The following is a 26,773-nucleotide window of genomic DNA, read 5'->3' on the forward strand; positions in this document are numbered from 1 at the left end:
CAAAGCATGTCACAGAAAACAAATCATTATACCAAAATGTGCTCCTCATCCACACCGATCTGGAAAACAGATCCTGGTGGAGTCAAGACCACAAGTCCTTGGAAACAATCTTCAAGAAGTCTCTCCAGAAAGCACCAGGTAGACTGTAGAGAATGCGGATGAACCTACAGAGATACAGTCTCCATGTGATATACAAACCAGGAAAGGAGATGCACATCGCTGATGCATTGAGCCCGATCCCATACCCGAAGGAACAGAGAGAGAAATTGGTGGATGGTAAAGCTGGATGTAAACTACATCGTTTATTAACTTCCTGTTTCAGAAGAGAAAATGCAGCAACAGAAGAAGAAGATGAGTGAAGACTGGTCACAGAAACCGTTTAAAAAATTTAAAAAAAGTTTTTAAAGGATTGCGAGACACGAGAGGGAACGTTGCCCAAAAAAATAGACCATTGCTGGACCTTCAGAGAGGACTTGACATACTCTGATGGACTGCTGTTCAAAACGTCTAAACTTCCTCGTTCCTCAGATAATGAGAGAAGAAATTATGGGAAAAAATCCATGAAGAACACATGGAAATCGTAAAAATGTAAGGAACAAGCAAGGGATGTTCTGTTCTGGCCAGGAATTAATAAACAGATTTGAAGATGTAACAAAAGTATGCAACCCACACAACAACAACAACCAAATGGAGCCGTCTCTTCCAGCCCCAGGGAGCCATCTCATCCAGCCCCAGAGAGCCGTCTCATCCAGCCCCAGAGAGCCATCTCATCCAGCCCCAGAGAGCCATCTCATCCAGCCCCAGAGAGCCATCTCATCCAGCCCCAGGGAGCCATCTCATCCAGCCCCAGAGAGCCGTCTCATCCAGCCCCAGAGAGCCGTCTCATCCAGCCCCAGAGAGCCATCTCATCCAGCCCCAGAGAGCCATCTCATCCAGCCCCAGGGAGCCATCTCATCCAGCCCCAGAGAGCCGTCTCATCCAGCCCCAGAGAGCCATCTCATCCAGCCCCAGAGAGCCGTCTCTTGTCTCATCCAGCCCCAGGGAGCCGTCTCTTGTCTCATCCAGCCCCAGAGAGCCATCTCATCTAGCCCCAGGGAGCCGTCTCTTGTCTCATCTAGCCCCAGGGAGCCGTCTCATCCAGCCCCAGGGAGCCGTCTCTTCCAGCCCCAGAGAGCCATCTCATCCAGCCCCAGAGAGCCGTCTCTTGTCTCATCCAGCCCCAGGGAGCTCTTGGGCCAAAGTTGGAGTGGACCTCTTCCATTACAACGACCCAGAACATCTACTATCTGTGAATTACTACTCAAAATACCCAGAAATCTCAGAGCTCAGTAGGACAACAAGTAAACACATTATTACAGCACTAAAGTCGATTTCGGCGCGGGGTGCCCGACGTTTTGTCGGGGTGTCCGATTTCTCTACCAGCTGGGAGTTCAAACATGTTACGTCGAGCCCTAGATTTCCACAGTCAAACGGCCAAGCTGAGAGAGCAGTTCAGACTGTGACGAACCTGTTGGAAGAAAAGGACGAGACGGCAACGAAGATCCTTACACAGCTCTCATTGAGTACAGAAACACACTCCTGGATGGAGTAGGTATCTCTCCTGCACAGCTACTAAGTCCTGGATGGAGTAGGTATCTCTCCTGCACAACTACTAAGTCCTGGATGGAGTAGGTATCTCTCCTGCACAACTACTAAGTCCTGGATGGAGTAGGTATCTCTCCTGCACAACTACTAAGTCCTGGATGGAGTAGGTATCTCTCCTGCACAACTACTAAGTCCTGGATGGAGTAGGTATCTCTCCTGCACAACTACTAAGTCCTGGATGGAGTAGGTATCTCTCCTGCACAACTACTAAGTCCTGGATGGAGTAGGTATCTCTCCTGCACAACTACTAAGTCCTGGATGGAGTAGGTATCTCTCCTGCACAACTACTAAGTCCTGGATGGAGTAGGTATCTCTCCTGCACAACTACTAAGTCCTGGATGGAGTAGGTATCTCTCCTGCACAACTACTAAGTCCTGGATGGAGTAGGTATCTCTCCTGCACAACTACTAAGTCCTGGATGGAGTAGGTATCTCTCCTGCACAACTACTAAGTCCTGGATGGAGTAGGTATCTCTCTGGCACTAACCTCCTCTAGGGTTGATGAAACTAATGGTTTGTAGAGTTGATGAAAAGGGAGGCAGGGTAGCCTAGTGGTTAGAGCGTTGGACTAGTAACCGGAAGGTTGCAAGTTCAAATCCCCGAGCCGACAAGGTACAAATCTGTCGTTCTACCCCTGAACAGGCAGTTAACCCACTGTTCCTAGGCCGTCATTGAAAATAAGAATTTGTTCTTAAACTGACTTGCCTAGTTAAATAAAGGTCAAATTTTTAAAAAAGGAATGGTTTGTGGTTTTTTGTGAATGGAGCCAGGCTGAGGAGGGGAACCCCGGATGTTTCTATCTCGATATGATGACTCAGAACAACGTTATTGTGTCATGTGGAAACTGAGCTCAAAGGAATCATCAGCTTCTGGTTTGGTTTTCCATTCAGGCAGATTGTTTTATATTTATAGTCTCCACTTAGTCGAGAATAGTGTTTTGTTGTTGTTGTTGATGATGATGATGACCGTCAGTCGGAGGTTTGGCAGATCGAAACAGATGAGCGAAATGTGACCATGGTGGTTTCGGCAGTTAGCGTGTAGTAAGTAGTGGTAGCAATGAGACGGATTTCTGCCTGGTAACTGTCACTAAGAGATGATGCAATGGATTTGTCCGTAGATATTTTAGTTTAATCTATGGCTCAGTAAATGATTTCCCTCACTCACTGTCTCTCACACTTTTTCTCTATCACACTCTCTCTCTCTCTCTCTCTCTCTCTCTCTCTCTCTCTCTCATTCTCTCTCTCTCTCCTCCTCTCAGCCTAACAAACCACACCTGTTTTCTCTCCCTCTCCTCTCTTCTCCCCCCCCTCTCCTCTCTTCTCCCTCCCCCTCTCCTCTCTTCTCCCTCCCCCCTCCCTCCTCTCTTCTCCCTCCCCCTCTCCTCTCTTCTCCCTCCCCCTCTCCTCTCTTCTCCCTCCCCCTCTCCTCTCTTCTCCCTCCCCCTCTCCTCTCTTCTCCCTCCCCCTCCTCTCTTCTCCCTCCCCCTCTCCTCTCTCTCCCTCCCCCCCTCCTCTCTTCTCCCTCCCCCTCTCCTCTCTTCTCCCTCCCCCTCTCCTCTCTTCTCCCTCCCCCCCCTCTCCTCTCCTCTCTTCTCCCTCCCCCTCTCCTCTCTTCTCCCTCCCCCTCTCCTCTCTTCTCCCTCCCCTCTCCTCTCTTCTCCCTCCCCCTCTCCTCTCTTCTCCCTCCCCCTCTCCTCTCTTCTCCCTCTCCTCTCTTCTCCTGTCCTCTTTCCAAAACACACTTCTACCCTCTTCTTCTTGCTGTCTCTCCAAGACATTCCTCTTTTCTGAGTGTTTTCCACCTCTGTGGTCTGTTGAGTAAAGGCGGGATGTCAGAACTAGGCCAAGCCCACGAGGCATGGGGCGTCACTTCTCAACACGGCATCAATAAAACACTTTGGCTAATCTCTGGAGCGTTGTCGCAGGCGGTTTAACGTCACTTCACCATGATGTCATGTGTTTTGTTTTGTCATTAGCGAAGCCTGTATTTCACAACACTTGTCTTGGACACGATGCATCTGAGAGGTAGCCTAGTGACTTGGGTCAGTTATAAACGTATCTATATCTAGGAGGAAAGGCTATGCCATGACTCTTAAGTTGCTTTTTAATGTTTTTATAAAATGTCTGTTTAAATACACATGAAATGTTCATGAAGAACTGCTTGAAAAAAAGTCTCCACATCTCTGTCCCTGGACACCAACTCGTAATGTGTAACTATTTGCATTCCCACCGTAGGTTTTCTGGCATCTCTCTGACGTTAGTCTCTCTGTCTCTCTGACGTTAGTCTCTCTGTCTCTCTGACGTTTGTCTCTCTGTCTCTCTGTTGTTTGTCCCCATCGTCCCTCTGTCTCTCTGACGTTTGTCTCTCTGACGTTTGTCCCCATCGTCTCTCTGTCTAACGTTTGTCCCCATCATCTCTCTAACGTTTGTCCCCCATCGTCTCTCTAACGTTTGTCCCCATCGTCTCTCTAACGTTTGTCCCCATCATCTCTCTAACGTTTGTCCCCATCATCTCTCTAACGTTTGTCCCCATCGTCTCTCTGTCTCTCTAACGTTTGTCCCCATCGTCTCTCTAACGTTTGTCCCCATCGTCTCTCTAACGTTTGTCCCCATCGTCTCTCTAACGTTTGTCCCCATCGTCTCTCTAACGTTTGTCCCCATCGTCTCTCTAACGTTTGTCCCCCATCGTCTCTCTAACGTTTGTCCCCCATCGTCTCTCTAACGTTTGTCCCCATCGTCTCTCTAACGTTTGTCCCCATCGTCTCTCTGTCTCTCTAACGTTTGTCCCCCATCGTCTCTCTGTCTCTCTAACGTTTGTCCCCATCGTCTCTCTGTCTCTCTAACGTTTGTCCCCATCGTCTCTCTAACGTTTGTCCCCATCGTCTCTCTAACGTTTGTCCCCATCGTCTCTCTAACGTTTGTCCCCCATCGTCTCTCTAACGTTTGTCCCCCATCGTCTCTCTAACGTTTGTCCCCATCGTCTCTCTAACGTTTGTCTCTCTGTCTCTCTTCCAGGTGCAGCTACAGGTGCACCCCAACCTGTCAGCCACGGAGGGCGCTCTGCAGCACATCGAAGAGCTGATCCTGCAGCTGCTCAACATGCTGTGTGTGGCCCAGCCGCGCTCTGTACAGGACGTGGAGGTGAGGATACCTGATCGCTATGCTGTAATGTTATGGGCAATTCCACGGCAACGGAATTACGCTTTGACTCACTTTTAACATGTATGTCAAACGAAAAAACACAGATTTCAAAGCTGATCAAATCATACAACTTGTATGTAGACACACGGAGTTTGAACATCACAGTGTAAAATAGTAACAGTTCAGTACAACACAGAAGGGTAGAGTTCGGTGCTGAAATTATATTTATCAGGGTTTAACACTCCTTCAAACACGTTAAGACACGTCACAAAAACCACCTTACAACTATATCACAGAGAGAGAGAGAGAGAGAGAGAGAGAGAGAGAGAGAGAGAGAGAGAGAGAGAGAGAGAGAGAGAGAGAGAGAGAGAGAGAGAGAGAGAGAGAGAGAGAGAGAGAGAGAGAGAGAGAGAGAGAGAGAGAGAGAGAGAGAGAGAGAGAGAGAGAGAGAGAGAGAGAGAGAGAGAGAGAGAGAGAGAGAGAGAGAGAGAGAGAACACTGTGGTTTGTAACTTTTATGAATGCGTTAACCAATTTGGTAACGGAATTGAGAGTTTTATTACGAGAATTACTTCTGTGAACTTTCAACCCTCATGAGGGAGGGAAATGTGAAAATATCATAAAGAAGAATTATGTCACTCATTGAAATCCCGTCTAACAAACGGTGGATCTGTTCTACGTGTCCTATTTCTATGCTTCCTGTTTCTAAGTTTTGTTTTTGCATCTTTTACTTTCGGTTTTGTTCACCAGTTTAAAAAAAAAAAAATAGGTAATTGAAAATATATTTCACAGTGGTACAATGATTCTCTACACTTTCTTATTTTGTCACATAAATTGAAATTATGCAAACTGTTAGAATTTTAGAAACCAGGAAATGGCGGACCAATTTCTGCACGTTGCACCATTTTTTAAAAATGTTTTTTAATATGTGGGTTTTTAGTAACTGAATTACAAGGCACAAGGCAATATTTCTTAAACATACAGAAGGTTAACGATTTCTCAGAAACTAAAAACAAGTGTTGATATTAGTTGGCAAGGGGTCTTCATTGTTTTGATGTGATTATGATACCTTATTGGGACCCCTTTTCCCCGTACCGTTTACCCAGAAATCAAAGTGTTTTACTTATGCCTCATTTTTAAGATGGCAAAAGGGTTGAAAAAAGTATCTAAGTCTTCATTCCACAACATACCTTTAATTTGACACCTAATTTGACATGCTCCTGTTAACTTCACATGTTGGTCCTCCTGTTAACTTCACATGTTGGTCCTCCTGTTAACTTCACATGTTGGTGCTCCTGTTAACTTCACATGTTGGTGCTCCTGTTAACTTCACATGTTGGTGCTCCTGTTAACTTCACATGTTGGTCCTCCTGTTAACTTCACATGTTGGTCCTCCTGTTAACTTCACATGTTGGTGCTCCTGTTAACTTCACATGTTGGTCCTCCTGATAACTTCACATGTTGGTGCTCCTGTTAACTTCACATGTTGGTGCTCCTGTTAACTTCACATGTTCACATGTGCTCCTGTTAACTTCACATGTTGGTCCTCCTGATAACTTCACATGTTGTCCTCCTGTTAATGTTGGTGGTCCTTCACATGTTGGTCCTCCTGATAACTTCACATGTTGGTCCTCCTGATAACTTCACATGTTGGTGCTCCTGTTAACTTCACATGTTGTCCTTCACATGTTGGCTCCTGTTAACTTCACATGTTGGTGCTCCTGTTAACTTCACATGTTGGTCCTCCTGATAACTTCACATGTTGGTCCTCCTGATAACTTCACATGTTGGTCCTCCTGATAACTTCACATGTTGGTGCTCCTGTTAACTTCACATGTTGGTGCTCCTGTTAACTTCACATGTTGGTCCTCCTGATAACTTCACATGTTGGTGCTCCTGTTAACTTCACATGTTGGTGCTCCTGATAACTTCACATGTTGGTCCTCCTGATAACTTCACATGTTGGTGCTCCTGTTAACTTCACATGTTGGTCCTCCTGTTAACTTCACATGTTGGTCCTCCTGATAACTTCACATGTTGGTCCTCCTGATAACTTCACATGTTGGTGCTCCTGTTAACTTCACATGTTGGTGCTCATGGGTCCTTTACATGTTGGTGCTCATGGGTCCTTTACATGTTGGTGCTCATGGGTCCTTTACATGTTGGTGCTCATGGGTCCTTTACATGTTGGTGCTCATGGGTCCTTTACATGTTGGTGCTCATGGGTCCTTTAACATGTTGGTGCTCATGGGTCCTTTAACATGTTGGTGCTCATGGGCCCTTTAACATGTTGGTGCTCATGGGTCCTTTACATGTTGGTGCTCATGGGTCCTTTAACATGTTGGTGCTCATGGGTCCTTTAACATGTTGGTGCTCATGGGTCCTTTAACATGTTGGTGCTCATGGGTCCTTTAACATGTTGGTGCTCATGGGTCCTTTAACATGTTGGTGCTCATGGGTCCTTTAACATGTTGGTGCTCATGGGTCCTTTACATGTTGGTGCTCATGGGTCCTTTACATGTTGGTGCTCATGGGTCCTTTAACATGTTGGTGCTTTCATGTTGGTCCATGTTTTAACATGTTGGTGCTCATGGGTCCTTTAACATGTTGGTGCTCATGGGTCCTTTACATGTTGGTGCTCATGGGTCCTATCAACACCACAATTGATGGGTTTTCAGCCAGTGTCTGTCAATATGGATAATGTTTCATCTAATACCATGACGTTTGATTAAACAAGTATTTCTGCTTCCTCTCCCTCTGTCCAATCAGGAGCGTGTCCAGAAGACTTTCCCCCACCCCATAGATAAATGGGCCATAGCTGACGCCCAGTCAGCCATCGAGAAGAGGAAGAGGAGGAACCCCCTACTGCTCCCCGTGGATAAGATACACCCTCTACTCAAGGTACAGGTCTTAGTCCCACCAGGATTATTTACCTTCCTCCTGCAATGCACTGATGAAACGATCACCTGTCCTTATTCAGGCCCTCATTTAATACATCCTGGTTGGAGGGTTCTGTCCTTGTTTTTTCCCTCCTGATTTCTAGAATCCTCCCACCAGGATTTCTAGAGTCCTCCAACCAGGATTTCTAGAGTCCTCCAACCAGGATTTCTAGAGTCCTCCAACCAGGATTTCTAGAGTCCTCCAACCAGGATTTCTAAAATCCTCCCACCAGGATTTCTAGAATCCTCCCACCAGGATTTCTAGAATCCTCCCACCAGGATTTCTAGAATCCTCTAACCAGGATTTCTAGAAAGCCTAAGAATTTGGGGACATTTTCTGTGATTTTGCAACTGTATTCCTTATACCTTCTGCCTCTTCCCCTGCTGTTTGTCCCGTCAACAGGAGGTGCTGGGTTATAAGATAGACTACCACGTCTGCCTCTACATCGTGGCGGTTCTAGAGTACATATCAGCTGACATCCTGAAGCTAGCAGGAAACTACGTTGGTAACATCAGACACTATGAGATCAGCCAGCAAGACATCAAGGTGTCCATGTGTGCAGACAAGGTAGGAAACCGTCTGTCTGTCTGTCTGTCTCTTTGTCTGTCTGTCTGTCTCTTTGTCTGTCTGTCTGTCTCTTTGTCTGTCTGTCTCTTTGTCTGTCTGTCTCTGTGTCCGTCTGTCCGTCTGTCTCTTTGTCTGTCTGTCTCTGTGTCCGTCTATCTGTCTGTCTATCTGTCTGTCTGTCTCTTTGTCTGTCTGTCTCTTTGTCCGTCTATCTGTCTGTCTCTTTGTATCATTGTCTGCCTCTGAATCAACCCTCAATGCCAATCCACTCCAAAGTAGGTACATATTTTGAAGGTATTCAGACCCCTACAGTGCCTTCAGAAGGTATTCAGACTCCTACAGTGCCTTCAGAAGGTATTCAGACCCCTACAGTGCCTTCAGAAGGTATTCAGACCCCTACAGTGCCTTCAGAAGGTATTCAGACCCCTACAGTGCCTTCAGAAGGTATTCAGACCCCTACAGTGCCTTCAGAAGGTATTCAGACCCCTACAGTGCCATCAGAAGGTATTCACACCCCTACAGTGCCTTCAGAAGGTATTCAGACCCCTACAGTGCCTTCAGAAGGTATTCACACCCCTACAGTGCCTTCAGAAGGTATTCACACCCCTAAAGTGCCTTCAGAAGGTATTCATACCCCCTACAGTGCCTTCAGAAGGTATTCAGACCCCTGCAGTGCCTTCGGAAGGTATTCACACCCCTACAGTGCATTCTGAAGGTATTCAGACCCCTACAGTGCCTTCAGAAGGTATTCACACCCCTACAGTGCCTTCAGAAGACATTCACACCCCTACAGTGCATTCCGAAGGTATTCAGACCCCTACAGTGCCTTCAGAAGGTATTCAGACCCCTACAGTGCCTTCAGAAGGTATTCACACCCCTACAGTGCCTTCAGAAGGTATTCACACAGTGCCTTCAGAAGGTATTCACACCCCCTACAGTGCCTTCAGAAGGTATTCACACCCCTACAGTGCCTTCAGAAGGTATTCAGACACCCCTACAGTGCCTTCAGAAGGTATTCACACCCCTACAGTGCCTTCAGAAGGTATTCACACCCCTACAGTGCCTTCAGAAGGTATTCACACCCCTACAGTGCCTTCAGAATGTATTCACACCCCTTGACTTTTTCCAAATGTTGTTGTGTTACAGCGTGAATTTAAAATGGATGAAATTGAGATTTTGTTTCACTGGCCTACACATAATACCCCAATAATGTAAAAGTGGAAATGTGTTTTTAGAAATGTTTACAAATGAATTACAGCTGAAATGTCTTGAGTCAATAAGTATTCAACCCCTTTGTTAAGTCAAGCCTAAATTAGTTCAGGGATAAAAATGTGCTTAACAAGTCACATAATAAATTCCATGGACTCTGTGTGCAATAATAGTGTTTAACGTGAGTTTTGAGTGATTACCTCATCTCTGTACCCCACACATACTAGTATCTGTAAAGTCCCTCAGTCAAAGTAGTGAATTTCAAACACAGATTCAACCACAAAAAGACCAGGCAGGTTTTCCAATGCCTCGCAAAGAAGGCCACCTATTGGTTGAAGGGTAAAAAAAAAAAGAAGCAAACATTGAATATCCCTTGGAGCATGGTGAAGTTATTAATTACACCCAGTCACTACAAAGATACAGGCGTCCTTTCTTAACCCCGTTACCAGAGGGGAGGGAGGAAAACCCTTCAGGGATTTCACCATGAGGCCATTGTTGACTTTTTAAAGCAGTTAGAGTTGTAATGGCTCAACAACGTAGAAGTTACTCCACACTTCTAACCTAAATGACAGAGTGAAAAGAAAACATGCATCCTGTTTGCAACAAGGCACTAAAGTAAAATTGCAAAGAAATTATCTTGATGTCCTAAATACAAAGCGTTATGCAACTTCAACGCAGTACCACTTCATATTTGCAAGCATGGTGCAGGCTGTATCATGTTATGGGTATGCTTGTCATCGGCAAGGACTAGGGAGTTTTTTTAGGATAAAAATAAAAGGAATAGAGCTATAAGCACAGGCAAAGTCCCAGAGGAAAACCTGGTTCAGTCTGTTTTCCAACAGATATTGGGGAAATTAGTTCACCTTTCAGCAGGACAATGAGCTAAAACACAACACTTAAATCGGCTTGAAAATCTATGGCAAAACTTGAAAATGGCTGTCTAGCAATGATCAACAACCAACTTGAGCTTGAAATGTTGCACACAATCCAGGGTGTGCGAATCTCTTGGAGACCTTGCTCAGAAAGAGTCACAGCTGTAATCACTGTCAAAGAGGACTCTGACATGTATTGACTCGGGTGTGAATTCTTATGGAAATACAGATATTTCTGTGTTTCGTATTCAATAAATCTGCTACAATTTCTAAAAACATGTATTTGCTTTGTCATTATGGGGTATTATGTGATGGGTGATTTATTTAACGTGATTTATTGAATCTATTTTGAATTCAGGCTGTAACACAACAAAATGTGGAATAAGCCAAGGGGTCTGAATACTTTCTGAAGGCACTGTAAGCTGGTTGACTTGGTAACCTGTCTCTCTGTGTGTCCGTACCAGATGTTTATGGACGTGTTTTGACCAACGATGTCTCTGTCTCAGGTCCTAATGGACATGTTTGACCAGGACGAGGACATCGGTCTGGTGTCTCAGTGTACGGAGGAGCCTTCGTCGTCCGGAGAGCTGACCTACGACGACCTGGTGCGCCTGGAGATTGCAGAGGAGCGCCAGTACCTGCGGGAGCTCGACCTCATCATCAAGGTGTTCCGACATCACTTCCTGTTCAACAACAAGATCTTTACGCCTCAGGTGAGGACAGTGAAACAGTTTATAAAACGGCAGTGATCTTACACAGTAGCCGACATAACACAGCAGACTGCTTACCAAACAGTTTGTTTGACCACATAGCAAAGCAACCATTTGCAGTGTGAGACCATGATACCCTGGCAACAAAACCGAAGAATGTCACTCAAACAGAAGAGGGAAGTAACAAAGAGTCACTGACCAACAACCAAAATGAAACCGGTTTTTTTTTTTTTTTTTTAGGAGGGGCTCTGAAAGACACTCATGGGGGTGTCCACTGAAAGTTGACTAGCAACAACAACTGGGACCTAAACGACACCCACCCTGAGCTCCCACTAAATCTGCCCAAGAAGCAAAACAGAAACGGAGAAGATCAGATAAAGGATTGTTTTTCTAGAAATCAAAATAGGGAGAGACAACTAAAGGTGTTGACCTTCCACAGATATAAAGACCCCAAGCACTGGGCCAGCTGCTCTTTAATAGCACCTGGGCCAGCACAGGTGAAACACCATCCCACTAACGAGATGGCAACCAGCACAGCTGTAACACATACTGACTAACAAGGTGATAGCAATCGGAGGGCCCTAAATGCTAACGAGCTACGAATCAAATCAAATGTATTTATATAGCCCTTCGTACATCAGCTGATATATCAAAGTGCTGTACAGAAACCCAGCCTAAAACCCCAAACAGCAAGCAATGCAGGTGTAGAAGCACGGGCGCTCAAGTCCAACCTCAAAACATAAATGGAAAAGACAAGACCTGTGAAAGACCATTTGAACTGAACAGCTGTAGTCAGCTGACTGGCTTATCTGCCCTGCAGTTGTAGTGTGAAAACTCTGACTTCATAAACTGATGTGGCGACAGACACGGTGACTGGTGGTATTGGGGTTTGGTGGTGACAGACACGGTGACTGGTGGTATTGGGGTTTGGTGGTGACAGACACGGTGACTGGTGGTATTGGGGTTTGGTGGTGACAGACACGGTGACTGGTGGTATTGACAGACACGGGGGTATTGGGGTTTGGTGGTGACAGACACGGTGACTGGTGGTATTGGGGTTTGGTGGTGACAGACACGGTGACTGGTGGTATTGGGGTTTGGTGGTGACAGACACGGTGACTGGTGGTATTGGGGTTTGGTGGTGACAGACACATGGTGGCTGGGGTATTGGGGTTTGGTGGTGACAGACACGGTGGTTGGTGGTATTGGGGTTTGGTGGTGACAGACACGGTGACTGGTGGTATTGGGGTTTGGTGGTGACAGACACGGTGGTTGGTGGTATTGGGGTTTGGTGGTGACAGACACGGGACTGGTGGTATTGGGGTTTGGTGGTGACAGACATGGTGGCTGGTGGTATTGGGGTTTGGTGGTGACAGACACGGTGGCTGGTTTGGTGGTGACAGGGGTTTTGGTGACAGACACGGTGACTGGTGGTATTGGGGTTTGGTGGTGACAGACACGGTGACTGTGACTGGTGTTGGGGTTTGGTGGTGACAGACACGGTGACTGGTGGTATTGGGGTTTGGTGGTATTGGGGTTTGGTGGTGACAGACACGGTGACTGGTGGTATTGGGGTTTGGTGGTGACAGACACGGTGACTGGTGGTATTGGGGTTTGGTGGTGACACACGGTGACTGGTGGTATTGGGGTTTGGTGGTGACAGACACGGTGACTGGTGGTATTGGGGTTTGGTGGTGACAGACACAGTGGTATTGGGGTTTGGTGGTGACAGACACAGTGGTATTGGGGTTTGGTGGTGACAGACACGTGGGTATCCTTCTCCTTTCATGTTTGGACGTGTTGTGTGGGGTTTGGTGGTGACAGACAGTGGTATTGAGGTTTGGTGGTGACAGACACGGGGGTATTGGGGTTTGGTGGTGACAGACACGGTGACTGGTGGTATTGGGGTTTGGTGGCGACAGACGAATAGACTGACGAGTTTCGGAGGAAAGGTCTTTGTTTCTGGCCATTTTGAGCCTGTAATTGAACCCACAAATGCTGATGCTCCAGATACTCAACTAGTCTAAAGAAGGCTAGTTTTATTGCTTCTTTAATCAGACAACAGTTTTCAGCTGTGCTAATATAATTGCAAAAGGGTTTTCTAATGATCAATTAGTCTTTTAAAATTATAAACTTGGATTAGCTAACACAACGTGCCATTGGAACACAGGAGTGATGGTTGCTGATAATGGGCCTCTGTACTCCTATGTAGATATTCCATTAAAAATCAGCCATTTCCAGCTACAATAGTCATTTACAACATGAACAATGTCTACACTGTATTTCTGATCAATTTGATGTTATTTTAAATGATGAAAAAAAGTGTTTTTCTTTTAAAAACAAGGACATTTCTAAGTGACCCCAAACTTTTGACCAGCTGTGTGTGTGTGTGTGTGTGTGTGTGTGTGTGTGTGTGTGTGTGTGTGTGTGTGTGTGTGTGTGTGTGTGTGTGTGTGTGTGTGTGTGTGTGTGTGTGTGTTTTATATATATATATTGGTCATGTAGTGTATGTGGACACCTGTTCGTCGAACATCTCATTCTAAATTTATTAATATGGAGTCTCATCATTAATATGGAGTCTCATCTCATTCTAACAGCATTAATATGGAGTCTCATCATTAATATGGAGTCTCATCATTAATATGGAAATGATTTGCTTTGCCGCTATAACAGCCTCCACTCTTCTGGGAAGGCTTTCTACTAGATGTTGGAACATTGCCGCTATAACAGCCTCCACTCTTCTGGGAAGGCTTTCCACTAGATGTAGGAACATTGCTGCTATAACAGCCTCCACTCTTCTGGGAAGGCTTTCCACTAAATGTTGGAACATTGCTGCTATAACAGCCTCCACTCTTCTGGGAAGGCTTTCTACTAGATGTTGGAACATTGCTGCTATAACACCCTCCACTCTTCTGGGAAGGCTTTCCACTAGATGTTGGAACATTGCTGCAGGGACTTGCTTCCGTTCAGCCACAAGAGCATTAGTGACGTCGGCCACTGATGTTGGGCGTTTAGGCCTGGTTCGCAGTCTGCGTTCCAATTCATCCCAAAGGTGTTCGATGGGATTGAGGTCGGGGCTCTATGCAGGCCATTCAAGTTCTTCCACACCGATCTCGACAAACCATTTCTGTATGGACCTCGATTTGAGCACAGGGGCATGGTCATGCTGAAACAGGAAAGGGTTTTCCCCAAACTGTTGTCACAAAGTTGGAAGCACAGAATCTTCTAGAATGTCATTGTATGCTGTGGTGTTAAGATTTCCCTTCACTGGGACTAAGGGGCCTAGCCCGAACCATGGAAAAACAGCCCCCACCAAACTTTACAGTTGGTGCTATGCATTGGGCCAGGTAGCGTTCTCCTGGCACCCGCCAAATCCAGATTCGTCCGTCAGACTGCCAGATGGTGAAGCGTGATTCATCTAACTGTCATTTGGTTAAACTGGCCGCCATTAAGCTGATGGGGAGGAGCTTTGTGATGGGAGGAGCTTTGTGATGGGAGGAGCTTTGTGATGGGGAGGAGCTTTGTGATGGGGAGGAGCTTTGTGATGGGGAGGAGCTTTGTGATGGGGAGGAGCTTTGTGATGGGTAGGAGCTTTGTGATGGGGAGGAGCTTTGTGATGGGGAGGAGCTTTGTGATGGGGAGGAGCTTTGTGATGGGGAGGAGCTTTTGATCTATACTAGAGATGTGAGGTGAGCTAAAGAAGGGAAGGATGACCCCTGCTGGGAGCTTGTCGTGAATGGCCCTCCCTCTTCCTTTGTTCTCTGGCCACTGTGGCTGTGCTCATCTTCAGCACCATTTTTCCCCCGTTATCGTCATTAATCTGGATGTATTCAAAATCCCAAATACATAAATATATAATCTATACACATTAAAAACAACCGTTGGCATTGAGGTTAAAAGAAAGTGTGCTTGTTTATTAATTTACCTCGCTCATTTTTGCAATGAATCATAGCAAATCCAACATTGAATCGTTTGACAGCCCTAGAAGAAAGATGTTATCCACTAACAGTACAGGAATGAACCGGGCAGTGGTTTTAAAAGTAGCCTGGTCCCAGATCTGATTGTGATGGGGTTTTTCAACTACATTGGTCTTTGTCATTGCTTGACACAAACAGATCTGGGACCAGTGGTTCCTTCGTAGATTGTTTCCATGTTCAGCTGACATTGGGATGGTTTGTGTCACTGAAGACGTATTGTTGTAAATCGCTCTGAATTAAAGCATCTGCTAAATGACTCAAATGAATCAAATCTGCTAAATGACTCAAATGAATCAAATATGCTAAATGACTCAAATGAATCAAATCTGCTAAAGGACTAACATGAATCAAATCTGCTAAAGGACTAACATGAATCAAATCTGCTAAAGGACTAACATGAATCAAATCTGCTAAATGACTCAAATGAATCAAATCTGCTAAAGGACTAACATGAATCAAATCTGCTAAAGGACTAACATGAATCAAATCTGCTAAAGGACTAACATGAATCAAATCTGCTAAAGGACTAAAATGAATCAAATCTGCTCAAGGACTAAAAATGAATCAAATCTGTTAAAGAACTAAAATGAATCAAATCTGTTAAAGAACTAAAGATTAATCAAATCTGTTAAATTACTAAAATGAATCAACTCTACTAAAGCACTAAAATGTGTGAAATGTGTAAGTGAAGTATTGCTCCCCCCCCCTTGTAAGTCACATCTCTCCCTCTCTGCTTGCAGGATGTGGAGGTTATTTTCAGTAACATCTTGGACATCCATGAGTTGACGGTCAAGCTGCTGGGCCTGATCGAAGATGCAGTGGAGATGACCGCTGACGGTAGTCCACATCCTCTGGTGGGCAGCTGCTTCGAGGACCTGGCAGAGGTAGGACATAGATATATACACACACACACACACACACACACACTCACACCTAAACTCACACACACACCTCTAAACTCACACACACCTCTAAACTCACACACACACACCTCTAAACTCACACACACACACCTCTAAACTCACACACACACACACACACACACACACACACACACACACACACACCTCTAAACTCACACCTAAACTCACACCTACACTCACACACACCTAAACTCACACACACCTAAACACACACACACACCTCTTAGCTCACACACACACCTCTAAACTCACACACACACACACCTCTAAACACACACACACACCTCTAAACACACACACACCTCTCTGCCTGCTGCTGCCATGAGTCCTCATCCTTCAGTGTGCAGAGACTTCGAGGTCTGACATAGAGAGATGTATAATATGATCCACACCCCTGTCCCTTAGGTTCAGTCAGAAACCTTACGGCCCAGTGACACAGTCCAACCTTTACCTCTATTCTGTGATAACTGATCCCATTACCTCTATTCTGTGATAACTGATCCCTCTAGCTCTATTCTGTGATAACTGATCCCTCTAGCTCTATTCTGTCATAACTGATCCCTCTACCTCTATTCTGTCATAACTGATCCCTCTACCTCTATTCTGTCATAACTGATCCCTCTACCTCTATTCTGTCATAACTGATCCCTTTACCTCTATTCTGTCATAACTGATCCCTCTACCTCTATTCTGTCATAACTGATCCCTCTACCTCTATTCTGTCATAACTGATCACTCTACCTCTATTCTGTCATAACTGATACCTCTATTCTGTCATAACTGATACCTCTATTCTGTCATAACTGATACCTCTATTCTGTCATAACTGATACCTCTATTCTGTCATAACTGATCCATTTACCTCTATTCTGTCATAACTGATCCCTCTACCTCTATTCTGTCATAACTGATCCCTCTACCTCTATTCTGTCATAACTGATCCCTCTACCTCTATTCTGTCATAACTGATACCTCTATTCTGTCATAACTGATACCTCTATTCTGTCATAACTGATCCCTTTACCTCTATTCTGTCATAACTGATCCCTCTACCTCTATTCTGTCATAACTGATCCCTCTACCTCTATTCTGTCATAACTGATACTTCTATTCTGTCATAACTGATCCCTCTACCTCTATTCTGTCATAACTGATCCCTCTACCTCTATTCTGTCATAACTGATCCCTCTACCTCTATTCTGTCATAACTGATACCTCTATTCTGTCATAACTGATACCTCTATTCTGTCATAACTGATCCCTTTACCTCTATTCTGTCATAACTGATCCCTCTACCTCTATTCTGTCATAACTGATCCCTCTACCTCTATTCTGTCATAACTGATCCCTCTACCTCTATTCTGTCATAACTGATCTCTCTACCTCTATTCTGTCATAACTGATACCTCTATTCTGTCATAACTGATACCTCTATTCTGTCATAACTGATCCCTTTACCTCTATTCTGTCATAACTGATCCCTCTACCTCTATTCTGTCATAACTGCTCCCTCTACCTCTATTCTGTCATAACTGATCCCTCTACCTCTATTCTGTCATAACTGATACCTCTATTCTGTCATAACTGATCCCTCTATTCTGTCATAACTGATACCTCTATTCTGTCATAACTGATCCCTCTACCTCTATTCTGTCATAACTGATACCTCTATTCTGTCATAACTGATCCATCTACCTCTATTCTGTCATAACTGATCCATCTACCTCTATTCTGTCATAACTGATACCTCTATTCTGTCATAACTGATCCCTCTACCTCTATTCTGTCATAACTGATACCTCTATTCTGTCATAACTGATCCCTCTACCTCTATTCTGTCATAACTGATACCTCTATTCTGTCATAACTGATCCCTTTACCTCTATTCTGTCATAACTGATCCCTTTACCTCTATTCTGTCATAACTGATCCCTCTACCTCTATTCTGTCATAACTGATACCTCTATTCTGTCATAACTGATCCCTTTACCTCTATTCTGTCATAACTGATCCCTCTACCTCTATTCTGTCATAACTGATCCCAAAGCCCTCTGCCCTATGAAGTCTTCATTTAAAAACAACATGTTTTTACCAAGCTGTCTTGCACGTCTCTGCTAGAAGGCCTTCAGTTGATTGTATGCCTCTATGTACTACCCCCCCTCCCCAGTAAGACATAGTAGTCAGCTTTTTTTAACTCTTCCGTTAACTGTCTCTTTCAACTCCAGGAGCAGGCGTTTGACCCGTACGAGACCCTGTCTCAGGACATCCTGTCCAGGCAGTTCCACGAGCACTTCAGCAGTCTGATGGCCCGGCCTACTGTAGGACTATACTTCCAGGTAAGGATAAGTTTCATCTCACTTGCACACACACATCTTGATTGTATTCATCACTTTTTCAAGATAGCGCTGGAAAACAAGGCTGACGTTTTACGTATTCCCAACCATTTGTTTTATTTATTTTTTAGTTTCTTTGCGTTGTTTGTAACTTATTTTAAAACTTATTTTGTACATAATGTTGCCGCTACCGTCTCTTATGACCGAAAATAACCTCTGGACATCAGGACTGTGATTACTCACCACGGACTGGCAGAAACCTTTTTTTCCTTTAACGAGCCCGACGTGAATTATATACTGCTTTCTCGGGAACAGGCCCACATCCCTGTCATTTGCGTGAAGAGAAGGTAGCGAAAAAGGGGCAAGTGGGCGGGTTGCCTTCTGAGAATTCGTAGGTGATCGAATAAACCCCCACATCCTTCCATTCTGCTAGCAAACATGCAATCTTTGGAAAATAAAATCGATGACCTACGCGGAAGATTAAACTATCAACGGGACAATCAAAACTGTAATATCTTATGCTTCACGGAGTCGTGGCTGATCGACGACATTATCAACATACAGCTAGCTGGCTGTTATACACTGAATCGGCAGGATAGAACAGCAGCGTCTGGTAAGACAAGGGGCGGTGGACTAAGTATTTTTGTAAATAACAGCTGGTGCTTGATATCTAAGGAAGTCTGGAGGTTTTGCCTGAGGTAGAATATCTCATGATAAGCTGTAGACCACACTATCTACCTAGAGAGTTTTCATCTGTATTTTTCATAGCTGTTTACATACCACCACAGTCAGAGGTTGGCACTAAGACAGCCCCGAATGAGCTGTATTTCACCATCAGCAAACAGGAAACTGCTCACCCAGAGGCGGCGCTCCTAGTGGCCGGGGACTTTAATGCAGGGAAACTTAAATCCGTCTTACCAAATTTCTACCAGCATGTTAAATGTGCAACCAGATGGAAAAAAAACTCTATACCACCTTTATTCCGCACACAAATGTGTACAAAGCTCTCCCTCGCCATCCATTTGGCAAATCTGACCATAATTCTCTGAAGCTGGAGACTCATATCTCCCTCACTAGCTTTAAGCACCAGCTGTCCGAGCAGCTCACAGATCACTGCACCCGTACATATTAGATATGACACATTTTATCAGTGCATAAAGCATTGAAACATGATGTTACCGATTTGTAACCTTATTTGTTGTTGTTTACTGGATGTTACATATTGATGATGACTTTTGGAGTACTTAACATAGTAAACTAGAGCCACTACCTGTTCCATGTGCTGGACACGCCCCTGGTAACCTCACAGGAAGTGATCCGGTGTACGCAATAGGTGTCCTACCCATCGGGTCCCGCCTACTCTGGTGGGCACCAGTGGTGTGTGCCCAAGAGCCTGGAAGCTGTTTATCAGGTTTGCCCTGTTCAGAGGACTGGTGTGGTAGAAGGTGTAGAGCCCACTGAGGTCTTCTACTTTCTGAAACATCACGTTGGACCGGATGGCATCAGATAAGGTCAGTTCAAGGCGGTGTGCCATACAGGGGATGCCGATGATGTTAGGCCCTGTTTCCCTTCAGCCAGCTGACCACACCATTCTTGGCTCTAGTCATCACAGCAGCTCCATCTGTTCCCAGAGCGACCAACTTGCTCCCCCACTCATTAAAACAGTCCCTCCACGATGGCACTGATGGTGTTGGTTATGTGTGCCACGTCTGCCTTCTCAACTGACTTGATGCCAATAAACTTTGACTCCCATCTTGCCCCTTCTGACAGAATCTGACATAAACTAACTAACTCCTCTTTCACAGAACTGTCTGTGGAGCCATCTGCCATCTGCCATGATGGAGAGATGTGGTGTTTTTCAGATTATCTCCGATGTTGTTTCTCTCCACCTCTGAAATATGGTGCATAAACTCTTCGGCCTGCTTCTCATTTCTATATGTTGAGCTCACAGCTATTCCTTTTTTTTTTTTCTCTCTCTCTCTCTCTCTCTCTCTCTCTCTCTCTCGCTCTCGCTCTCTCTCTCGCTCTCGCTCTCTCTCTCTTCTCTTCTCTTCTCTTTCTCTCTCTCTCTCTCTCTCTCTCTCTCTCTCTCTCTCTCTCTCTCTCATCCAAACTGCAAAAAAATCAAACATTTCAAATTAATTCAATAATAATTTAATATACAATCATGTTTATCCAATATAGCTGGCAGTTGATTGTGCTAAATTAGCCTTCTACCCTTTGTTTACTTAAAGATCAACACTATAAGGCTGGTGATGTCACAATGCTTAAAAAAAAAAATGTAAACAGAATCTGGAGACAAACATTAAAAATAGAATGTTCCAGAGCCATAGGAAAACATGGAGATCCATGTCAGCATCAGTAGGCCAATCATTTTATGGTATTTATACATTCTTTTGAGGTGAACTGAAACTTATCAAGAGATGGAGAAATAACCTCCAATACTGGACCACGTCTGCCCAATAGACTTGAAAAAACTAGCTACAAAAGTACTCATCTAGCTACAAGACTAACCAACATTTTCACTTACTCACACTTCCACTCCCAAGTCAGAAAGTGGTCTCGCCTTCTTGCCAAGGGCATGTACAGTCCTAAATAGTATCTTCATCATCTCCGTGCTGGTCTGCTCTGACGTTGCTGTTAGCGCCGTCGCAGAGGGTGTCAAGAGGAGAGGCTCCGATTGAGCCCGGGACAGAGACACGCAGGCAATGTGACACTCGCTGTGTGTCCTGGACACAGAGACAAGCAGGCAATGTGACACTTTGCTGTGTTCATGGTCACAAATGTTCTCCAGCTTCATCGTTTTATTTCCGATGACAAATGAGTTGTTTCTGTTTTTTATCTTTAGCATATTGGCGACACACAGAACTACTCATCACCACAGCCTCCGCATCATACTGTAGCCAGCCTCTTGAAACTCCTTTATCTCCAAACCTCCATTTCTCACAAAACAATTTTTTTTTTTTACGACCTCCTTTTCGTCGGTGGTGTTTTCGTTTCCAAAGTCGGCTTACTCCAGGTAAATGTCGCCACATAACAGCTATTTTAAGGAACGGTAGCTAGCAGCAGACCCGTGGCAAGTGAGCGATGAGGAGTAGCTGATGTCCCGTACGGTAAACAGTGCCGCGAAACTAGGAGCACGAGAGACGGTCTGTGGCTGGCAAACATGAGTCCTTTCCTCCGGGCAATCATGCCAGATATTTTATTACATTACTATTTTGGTACAAATATTTACCCGCCAGGGAGGAAGTCAGATACCTGGCCATGTGGTGCCAGGACAACAACCTCTCCCGCAACGTGATCAAGACAAAGGAGATGATTGTGAACTACAGGAAAAGGAGGACCGAGCCACGCCCCCATTCTCATCAAAGGGGCTGTAGTGGAGCAGGTTGAGAGCTTCAAGTTCCTTGGTGTCCACATCACCAACAAACTATCATGGTCCAAACACACTAAGACAGTTGTGAAGAGGGCACGACAAAGCCTATTCCCCCTCAGGAGACTGAAAAGATTTGGCATGGGTCCTCACAATCTCAAAAGGTTTCACAGCTGCACCATCGAGAGCATCCTGACAGGTTGCATCACTGCCTGGTATGGCAACTGCTTGGCCTCTGACCGCAAGGTGCTACAGAGGGTAATGCATATGGCCCAGTACATCACTTGGGCCAATCTTCCTGCCATCCAGGACCTCTATAGCAGGCGGTGTCAGAGGAAGTCCCTAAAAATTTGCAAAGACTCCAGCCACCCCAGTCATAGACTGTTCTCTCTGCTACCGCACGGCAAGCAGTACCGGAGCACCAAGTCTAGGTCCAAGATGCTTCTAGACAGCTTCTACCCCCAAGCCATAAGACTCCTGAACATCTAGTCAAATGGCTACCCAGACTATTTGCCTTGCCCCTCCCCTTTTACACCACTGCTACTCTCTGTTGTTATCATCTATGCATAGTCACTTTAATAACTCTACCTATATGTACATATTACCTCAATTAACCGGTGCCCCGGCACGGATGTTGGCACGGATGTTGTTTATCTCGGGCCGGCAAACAGTGCCAATATATCCCCCAAACACCGGCTTCAAGGGCATTGTCACATTTATACAACGGGTTACCAACATATTAAAATAATGTTTGACATATTTTCATTGAAAATGTTAGTTGGATTAATTCATTCATACTATTTCATCCTTCCACAACATTTTGTCCCAACACAAATCTAGAGTTGCTACCCAAGCTGGCTGGTCATTCATTCTATCGGTTCGGTTGCCAGAAACGCGACCCAGTCGTTCAGTCTTTTTGTTCTGTATCTATGGATACGACTCAGTCATTCGATCTAAAGGTTCCATTGCCATACTGGCTGGCAACGTTCTTATTTCTTGCTTGCTAGCTAGCCGACTACCGGCTAACTTACAGTCACGTCAAACAGTGCAGCCAGAATAACAGCAAAGTAGCTGCATTTGCATTGGTTTGAATTGTTTTCTAGTGACATTCATTTGGATACATCCATAACAATGAGCTAATGAGGCGCGATTTCACCTGGCATAGAAAATGTGCTCTCTCGTCAGGACACTGTTGTTCAGAGGAGCTAGCCAACGAACACAGCTAACACAATCACTGTTGTTCAGAGGAGCTAGCCAACGAACACAGCTAACACAATCACTGTTGTTCAGAGGAGCTAGCCAACAACACAGCTAACACAATCACTGTTGTTCAGAGGAGCTAGCCAACAACACAGCTAACACAATCACTGTTGTTCAGAGGAGCTAGCCAACAACACAGCTAACACAATCACTGTTGTTCAGAGGAGCTAGCCAACGAACACAGCTAACACAATCACTGTTGTTCAGAGGAGCTAGCCAACGAACACAGCTAACACAATCACTGTTGTTCAGAGGAGCTAGCCAACAACACAGCTAGCCAACACAATCACAATCACTGTTGTTCAGAGGAGCTAGCCAACGAACACAGCTAACACAATCACTGTTGTTCAGAGGAGCTAGCCAACAACACAGCTAACACAATCACTGTTGTTCAGAGGAGCTAGCCAACAACACAGCTAACACAATCACTGTTGTTCAGAGGAGCTAGCCAACAACACAGCTAACACAATCACTGTTGTTCAGAGGAGCTAGCCAACAACACAGCTACAGCTAACACAATCACTGTTGTTCAGAGGAGCTAGCCAACGAACACAGCTAACACAATCACTGTTGTTCAGAGGAGCTAGCCAACAACACAGCTAACACAATCACTGTTGTTCAGAGGCTAACACAATCAGCTAGCCAACACACAGCTAACACAATCACTGTTGTTCAGAGGAGCTAGCCAACAAACACAGCTAACACAATCACTGTTGTTCAGAGGAGCTAGCCAACAACACAGCTAACACAATCACTGTTGTTCAGAGGAGCTAGCCAACAACACAGCTAACACAATCACTGTTGTTCAGAGGAGCTAGCCAACAACACAGCTAACACAATCACTGTTGTTCAGAGGAGCTAGCCAACAACACAGCTAACACAATCACTGTTGTTCAGAGGAGCTAGCCAACAACACAGCTAACACAATCACAGCTAGCCAACAACACAGCTAACACAATCACTGTTGTTCAGAGGAGCTAGCCAACAACACAGCTAACACAATCACTGTTGTTCAGAGGAGCTAGCCAACGAACACAGCTAACACAATCACTGTTGTTCAGAGGAGCTAGCCAACAACACAGCTAACACAATCACTGTTGTTCAGAGGAGCTAGCCAACAACACAGCTAACACAATCACTGTTGTTCAGAGGAGCTAGCCAACGAACACAGCTAACACAATCACTGTTGTTCAGAGGAGCTAGCCAACGAACACAGCTAACACAATCACTGTTGTTCAGAGGAGCTAGCCAACGAACACAGCTAACACAATCACTGTTGTTCAGAGGAGCTAGCCAACAACACAGCTAACACAATCACTGTTGTTCAGAGGAGCTAGCCAACAACACAGCTAACACAATCACTGTTGTTCAGAGGAGCTAGCCAACGAACACAGCTAACACAATCACTGTTGTTCTGAACACAGCTAACACAATCACTGTTGTTCAGAGGAGCTGCTAACACAATCACTGTTGTTCAGAGGAGCTAGCCAACGAACACAGCTAACACAATCACTGTTGTTCAGAGGAGCTAGCCAACGAACACAGCTAACACAATCACTGTTGTTCAGAGGAGCTAGCCAACGAACACAGCTAACACAATCACTGTTGTTCAGAGGAGCTAGCCCAATCACAGCTAGCCAACGAACACAGCTAACACAATCACTGTTGTTCAGAGGAGCTAGCCAACGAACACATAACACAATCACTGTTGTTCAGAGGAGCAGCCAACGAACACAGCTAACACAATCACTGTTGTTCAGAGGAGCTAGCCAACGAACACAGCTAACACAATCACTGTTGTTCAGAGGAGCTAGCCAACGAACACAGCTAACACAATCACTGTTGTTCAGAGGAGCTAGCCAACGAACACAGTAACACAATCACTGTTGTTCAGAGGAGCTAGCCAACGAACACAGCTAACACAATCACTGTTGTTCAGAGGAGCTAGCCAACAACACAGCTAGCCAACTAACACAATCACTGTTGTTCAGAGGAGCTAGCCAACGAACACAGCTAACACAATCACTGTTGTTCAGAGGAGCTAGCCAACGAACACAGCTAACACAATCACTGTTGTTCAGAGGAGCACAGCCAACGAACAGCTAGCCAACGAACAGCAGCTAACACAATCACTGTTGTTCAGAGGAGCTAGCCAACAACACAGCTAACACAATCACTGTTGTTCAGAGGAGCTAGCCAACACACAGCTAACACAATCACTGTTGTTCAGAGGAGCTAGCCAACGAACACAGCTAACACAATCACTGTTGTTCAGAGGAGCTAGCCAACAACACAGCTAACACAATCACTGTTGTTCAGAGGAGCTAGCCAACGAACACAGCTAACACAATCACTGTTGTTCAGAGGAGCTAGCCAAGAACACAGCTAACACAATCACTGTTGTTCAGAGGAGCTAGCCAACAACACAGCTAACACAATCACTGTTGTTCAGAGGAGCTAGCCAATCACTGTTGTTCAGAAGCACAGCTAACACAATCACTGTTGTTCAGAGGAGCTAGCCAACGAACACAGCTAACACAATCACTGTTGTTCAGAAGCCAACAACACAGCTAACACAATCACTGTTGTTCAGAGGAGCTAGCCAACGAACACAGCTAACACAATCACTGTTGTTCAGAGGAGCTAGCCAACGAACACAGCTAACACAATCACTGTTGTTCAGAGGAGCTAGCCAACGAACACAGCTAACACAATCACTGTTGTTCAGAGGAGCTAGCCAACGAACACAGCTAACACAATCACTGTTGTTGTTGTTCAGCTAACACAATCACTGTTGTTCAGAGGAGCTAGCCAACGAACACAGCTAACACAATCATCACTGCTAACACAATCACTGTTGTTCAGAGGAGCTAGCCAACGAACACAGCTAACACAATCACTGTTGTTCAGAGGAGCTAGCCAACAACACAGCTAACACAATCACTGTTGTTCAGAGGAGCTAGCCAACGAACACAGCTAACACAATCACTGTTGTTCAGAGGAGCTAGCCAACGAACACAGCTAACACAATCACTGTTGTTCAGAGGAGCTAGCCAACGAACACAGCTAACACAATCACTGTTGTTCAGAGGAGCTAGCCAACGAACACAGCTAACACAATCACTGTTGTTCAGAGGAGCTCAGCCAACGAACACAGCTAACACAATCACTGTTGTTCAGAGGAGCTAGCCAACGAACACAGCTAACACAATCACTGTTGTTCAGAGGAGCTAGCCAACGAACACAGCTAACACAATCACTGTTGTTCAGAGGAGCTAGCCAACGAACACAGCTAACACAATCACTGTTGTTCAGAGGAGCTAGCCAACGAACACAGCTAACACAATCACTGTTGTTCAGAGGAGCTAGCCAACGAACACAGCTAACACAATCACTGTTGTTCAGAGGAGCTAGCCAACGAACACAGCTAACACAATCACTGTTGTTCAGAGGAGCTAGCCAACGAACACAGCTAACACAATCACTGTTGTTCAGGAGCTAGCCAACGAAGCTAACACAATCACTGTAGCCACAACACAGCTAACACAATCACTGTTGTTCAGAGGAGCTAGCCAACAACACAGCTAACACAATCACTGTTGTTCAGAGGAGCTAGCCAACGAACACAGCTAACACAATCACTGTTGTTCAGAGGAGCTAGCCAACAAACACAGCTAGCCAACGAACAAGCTAACACAATCACTGTTGTTCAGAGGAGCTAGCCAACAACACAGCTAACACAATCACTGTTGTTCAGAGGAGCTAGCCAACGAACACAGCTAACACAATCACTGTTGTTCAGAGGAGCTAGCCAACGTTCAGAGGAA

At 45.2% G+C, this 26,773-nt stretch overlaps 1 protein-coding gene across 1 annotated transcript in view; it reads left to right on the forward strand.

Moving 5' to 3' along the window:
* Positions 1-26,773, forward strand: part of sos2 (son of sevenless homolog 2 (Drosophila)) — a 102,564-nt gene that overhangs the window by 37,049 nt on the left and 38,742 nt on the right. Inside the window, 6 exon segments of the mRNA XM_042330298.1 lie at positions 4,658-4,783; positions 7,552-7,683; positions 8,125-8,289; positions 10,877-11,083; positions 15,798-15,941; positions 18,206-18,316. Of these exon segments, the coding sequence (XP_042186232.1) occupies positions 4,658-4,783; positions 7,552-7,683; positions 8,125-8,289; positions 10,877-11,083; positions 15,798-15,941; positions 18,206-18,316 (885 nt within the window).

The sequence above is a fragment of the Oncorhynchus tshawytscha genome, linkage group LG11, assembly GCF_018296145.1.
Source record: "Oncorhynchus tshawytscha isolate Ot180627B linkage group LG11, Otsh_v2.0, whole genome shotgun sequence".
Taxonomy (NCBI): domain Eukaryota; kingdom Metazoa; phylum Chordata; class Actinopteri; order Salmoniformes; family Salmonidae; genus Oncorhynchus; species Oncorhynchus tshawytscha.